Source organism: Brassica napus (assembly GCF_020379485.1).
Source record: "Brassica napus cultivar Da-Ae chromosome C7 unlocalized genomic scaffold, Da-Ae chrC07_Random_34, whole genome shotgun sequence".
In the NCBI taxonomy this organism is placed as follows: Eukaryota; Viridiplantae; Streptophyta; class Magnoliopsida; order Brassicales; family Brassicaceae; genus Brassica; species Brassica napus.
The window spans coordinates 11,772-17,541 of record NW_026014346.1 but is presented as its reverse complement, the minus strand read 5'-3'; the positions used below and the strand labels follow the sequence as shown (position 1 = coordinate 17,541).

The 5,770-nt window shown below is 29.4% G+C and overlaps 1 protein-coding gene across 1 annotated transcript; it reads left to right on the top strand.

Annotated features, from left to right (window-relative positions):
* The first annotated feature begins 2,504 nt into the window (after positions 1-2,504).
* On the top strand, positions 2,505-2,861 carry LOC125594993. The gene has a single exon (XM_048770987.1). The coding sequence runs from the start codon at positions 2,505-2,507 to the stop codon at positions 2,859-2,861; it is 357 nt and encodes a 118-aa protein (XP_048626944.1).
* Positions 2,862-5,770: the final 2,909 nt, after the last annotated feature.

Here is a 5,770-nt window from a genome sequence, read left to right as displayed (position 1 = left end):
ACATTTCCAGCACAAAGGTACATCAGAGTTTTAATTAAGGAGAAGTAAATAAATATATATATATATTTTTTGTAAAAGGCTTAATAAAATAAATTTATACTTTCTTAATTAGAAAGAATGCTAATTAACAATAAAAATCGATAGTTTAGATTTACGCATATAATCAAATTTAGTAAAGACACAGGTACATCAGAACAAAAAAATTATTCAACAGCTAAAATCATATTTGATTAAAATAAAAACAACTAAACATATTACTCTAACTAGTCTTTGGAAGTGCACGGCCGACACAATAGACAAAACATTTCAACAAGTAACGTTTGGTCCACTCCCGTCAACTTCACCAATTTGCTAATAATTTGATAATTATAGTTTTTGTCCACAGTCAACTATGCATATCAGAACTAGTGGGCATTAATATTAAATTATGTCAGTTATCATAAGAATTGGTTTAGAATTCATTTAAAATATCGTAGATTCTTTTCAGTATTGTAAATATAGGAACTATTTCTTTTCTTCTTTCTTAAAAAAATATAGGCACTATTTCAATAAACGTTAATACATTTTTCGAAAAGTTAAGCATACAAAAATATAGACAAACTTTGTTATTCTTGCATGATTCATGTGCACAATCATTGCTGAGCACATCTGTGCTATTAAAAGGGAAAAAAATTTACTTAAATAAAATTATTGGACCATTTCATTAGATTTAACTATTTTTTTGATTTTATTTTATATTTCTCTAACTATATAAATATTTTACATAATTTAAATAAACTTTTTTATTATTCTTCCATAATCTATTATATAATTAATCTAACAATAAATCTTCGTGAATATATGACAGATTATTTAAACATGTTTACACATGACGTGATTATTACCACGTATAGTTTCATTAATAGTATAACATTTTCAATGGTTTAGTTATGTTTAATATAGGTTGTAATGGAGAATCTTCTGGTGTATAACAAATTTTTTTAATTTTTACGTGAATTGAAAACTAAAAACCTTAATGTCAACTATTCAACTATGAAACATTAATTTAATTAATTACATGCAATCAAATATTAAGATTTGATCTTAGATTAACTAAATGATTAATTTTATAATAAAAAAATATCAAATTGGTCTAAACGGGTTAGCGATTTAAGTGGAATTAGTAGGAAAAAAAAGACTAGTTTAAATAGAACATGTTTATTTACTTTACAAATTCTAACAATGCATATGATACGTTTTATTGAATTTTCACAAATATAAAATATATTGCGCTTTAAATCGGGTAGTTTAGGTTGTTTGGACAAAAATATAAGATAAATAATTAACTATCAATTATTTGAATAAAAATATTTGAGTCATTAATTTTTTTGTTGTTGCATAATTTGGTTTATAAATAGTATTTTTAGGATATTTGGTTATTTAGAAATTAAATATAATTAGTATCTGTAGGTATATAATTTGTATTTTAAAATTTTAAGTACTCATTTGGTTCTCAGTTCGGTTTCTATTTTTTGGTTCCACAGATATATGATATGCTCAGTTATTTATGAAATTCAGTTTAATTTTGTTTTTTTTCAGCTTGATACAGTTCAGTGCACTTGGGTAAATGTACACAAACCTATAGATTATCTTATATATAAATTATATTAAAAAAAATTATTTTAATTTCAAAAATAAACATGCGCTTCCTATACACGGGTTAAAATCTAGTATTTTAATTATACGGCATTGAACAATACAACAAATGAACAATAAATTAATTTACAGAAACAAAAATATGACGATTTTAATATTAGTTTTCTAGTTAGATTTCTGACTAATTGAGACGAAATCAAAACTAAATTAGGAAATGACACATTTAATTAAGGACCAATTAGAGTAGATGTTAAGTATAAGATTAAAAATTCCGTTCAATGTTCTCAATAGGACATGTTCAATGTTTTAAATGTGTTTTATTTTTTGTTGTGGGTTGTGAATACGAGTAATGTACTCAATATTGTAATAGGACATGTTCGTGATAGCAAGTATATAATAATAGGAGTATTATTCAGGATCATTTTTTACTTTCACATATCTTCGTAACAATTTTTGATCATATTTACTCTTTTGAGAAGGTATAATAAAATGTTATTCATTATTTTGTGAAATAGAAGTGTTATAATTAAAAAAAAAATTGTAAAGAAAATACGTTGTTGATTATCTTTTGCTTTTTTTATTAAGTAATTCAGTTACAAGGAGTGGATGAGGATGACACAACTTTGGTCAACTAGTTACAACGTAACTTTGAAAAAGACATTCCACGTAAAGACTAATCAACCTTTGTCATCTCTCCCGACATGGCCGTACAAATCTAATCCTTTTCCTCGAGCCTTTTATCCATTTCTTTATTACAAAAAGAGAAACCTATTTCTTTGGTACACTATAAATACTTATAACCTTTCTTTAAGCTCTGAATCTCAGCAACTAAATCAATCACACAATAAAACAAAATAAAAACAAACAAAATGGGAAACTGCATATGTGTAATAAACAAAACAACGACAGAGAGAAGAAGGAGAAGAGGATCCACCGTGTTCCATGACGACGACGTGGTGGAAGAGAAGCTGCTCGGGGAAACAAGTAACGTGTCGTCATCAAGCTCTTCATCCACGTGTGGAGGAAGAGAGATTAAGATAAAGATGACGAGGAAAGAATTTGAAGATCTCATGAGAAACATTAGTTTGGAGGGATTGACGGCGGAAGAGGTTTTTTCTAACTTTCTTTCTGACGGGGGAGATCAAACCGGAACCGCCGCTGATCAATCCAATGATCACCAACGGCCGTGGAGACCAGCGTTACAGAGCATCCCTGAGATTGATTAATGTTTTTGTTTGGTGAATTGATTAGAAAAAGCTGAGTTTAATCGCTTAATCAGTGATCTTAGCTAATTCAAAATTATGTACATGCTTGTTTTGTAATTATCTTTTCTTTTTCAACAAAATACATTTGGATGCAACATCCAGATGCTAATATATTAGATATTTTGTTTGAATAATCTAATATTATTTGTAATGTTTTTCCAATTGTTTATTGTAAATAATGTTTGTAATGTTCTGTTTGAATACAAAATTAACTCCATCTTCTAAAAGAATTAATTTGTGTTAGATGCATACTTTAGTACCTAGATACCAGATTATTTTGTTCATCACATTTGAATTTTTGTTATCCAAATGGTGCATTCGTAATAGAGGCACCGATTTGAACAGTTATTGAAATTAAGTCAAACGACATAAGGACAAGTGTTGATATATTCAATTATATCGTCCACAGCCAAAGTTGGTTGGACTAAGAAAGCTCAGTCCATGTGTACACACATGTGTACGTCTGTCAAAGTAATGGAGGCATCACAAAATTTACAATACTCAATTCAGTACGTTTACAGTAGATCAAAGTTTTTATAACCAGCTTTCCCTTCTACTTCTTTTCTTTTTTATCATGGGAGACTTTCATAAAGCATAAACTCAAGCAAGAGAGTAATTGTTCACAAACAAAAGAGGCGATTTAGCTAGGCTATCAGCAACCCCATTTTGCCGGCAGAGAATGAAACAAAAATAGAGGGTACTAAAAGAAAAAGCTAAATTGCAAATATCCTCCACAACACCTCTATGTTCAACCTACGTCGAGTTGGAGGATAGGATGGACACGAGCATCTTACAGTCTGAAAACACATTAAGCTTTCGGATTCCTAAAAATCCTCCAGGAAATTACGGGTCAATAAATCCGAGGGTTCTTTACTTATGAAATCAAATTGACATCCAAATGATTTGCTGGTTTTGTACCAAGGATCATGTTGTAGGAAATGGTATCAATGTGTACTGATAGCTATATTTGGGGTTATTAATATCAAATAATCAGCTTTATTTTTGCTTAAGCTGAAAGAGTAGAAGCAAAACAGAGCAATAAGAACTGAGCTCAATAATTCAGGTATGGACAAAGCTAGTTCTAGCCCAAAGCAGAAGAAACATGGGCTTCCAACCACCATTTTATTAAATATTTAATTAGCCATGAAATTAAAGAAAAATGTATTTAGTCTAATTGTTCAATGGTCAACTATTAGTGTATTATTATAAAAGCCAAAAAATGTATTTAGTCTAATTGTTCAATTTGTGTGGCTATTTTTAGCTTTTGGTTTGTAACTTCTAAATCTCAGAGTGCGAGCTTTGAGTATAGAATCTCATGTTCAAGATTTTTTTTATTAAAAAAATGGTTTCCATTCAGATAACTCTACACTGTATAAACTGTATCAATTTTGGGATGATAGTATTTTTAACATTTTCTTCAGTCCGGCTGATATCAAAACAACGATACAAAGACGACTCTCGTCCCCTTCCACCATGAAAACGTTCCTAATGTTTCATTACTGTTTCCTTCTTAGAAGTTACTCATGTTTCCACATACTGTGGGGATTAGAGACGATACTGCTCCATTTGGAAGTATTCGTAATTGTTTACATCGCATACGAATTGATGGACAAATCTTATGCAAATCTGCAAGGGAGATCAAGGTCGGAGGCAGCGCACGTCCACGGAAAGGAGCTAGGGTCATGTAGCTTCTACTGGCTCAGTCTTGAGACTCTTGACTAGAAGATGAGGAAAGTTAACGACTAAAAGGTGGGCTTTATTTTTATCACATACTCCCTCTGTTTCATATTAACTGTCATTTCGACCTTACGCACACAGATTAAAGAAACAATTAATTTTGTATATTTTCTATATAAAAACACAATTACCTATACACCTGACCATATTTCAACCAATAGAAAAATAAATTACTGCATAAAATTAATAAACTTTGTATTGAAAATCGAAAACGACACTTATTTTGTAACGAAATTTTTTTTCCGCAACGACACTTAATATGAAATGGAAAGAGTATCTTTCTTTTCTTTTTTTTGTAAAAAGGCATGTTTTTATCACGTATCTTAGAATAGATGATTTAAAAGTTGTGCTATTATGTCTTTTGTACTGCAGAAATAAGTTTACTTATATGAAATCTGGTCACTTGATTTAAAGGTAAATGAAATCTAGTCACTTCATTATCTTTCAATACAATAGAATGCTAATTGTTATTAGCCGACCCCTACCTCCTCATCACTGGACTTCAAAACTTTGACTTCTTCATCTCTGCTGTAAATCATTATTATTATTATTATTGATGGAGTCGCTTTACTCTTGTTTTCTATATGCCAACTATAATATTTCCCCTAGTATTTTTGTGGTCCGGCCTTCAGGGGGGGTACCAGTACCACTTACCATGCATAGTCGTATTCTGAAAAGATGTGTTAAAACAACGTGACAATATTCTAATTTAATTTCTAACTGCACATACCAAACTACACTTAAGGACAAAAGCCAAAAAGTCCTAGAAGAACAAAACATTTTCTCGTCTCACGCGTCGTGACACTTGCAATTAGCCACCAAATCAACCATATACATGTGTATATACTACACGTTTTCATGCACCATGCACGGTAATAAATTTTAAATTTTAGTTAAATTTAAAAACGAAATTTTATTAGTGTTGTAAATTATCATTTTCTTTACTAATATTTTAATATAAACTTGACTTAATTAAACATAAAATTAAGATAATTTTTTTTTGTTTATTTTCAATTATATTTAAGAAAATATATGTATATATATATAATTATAATTTTAGACAAAATTTTATCTATTTTTTGGTTAAATACATCAAATCAACTTATATAAAATGAATAAAAAATTGATATAAA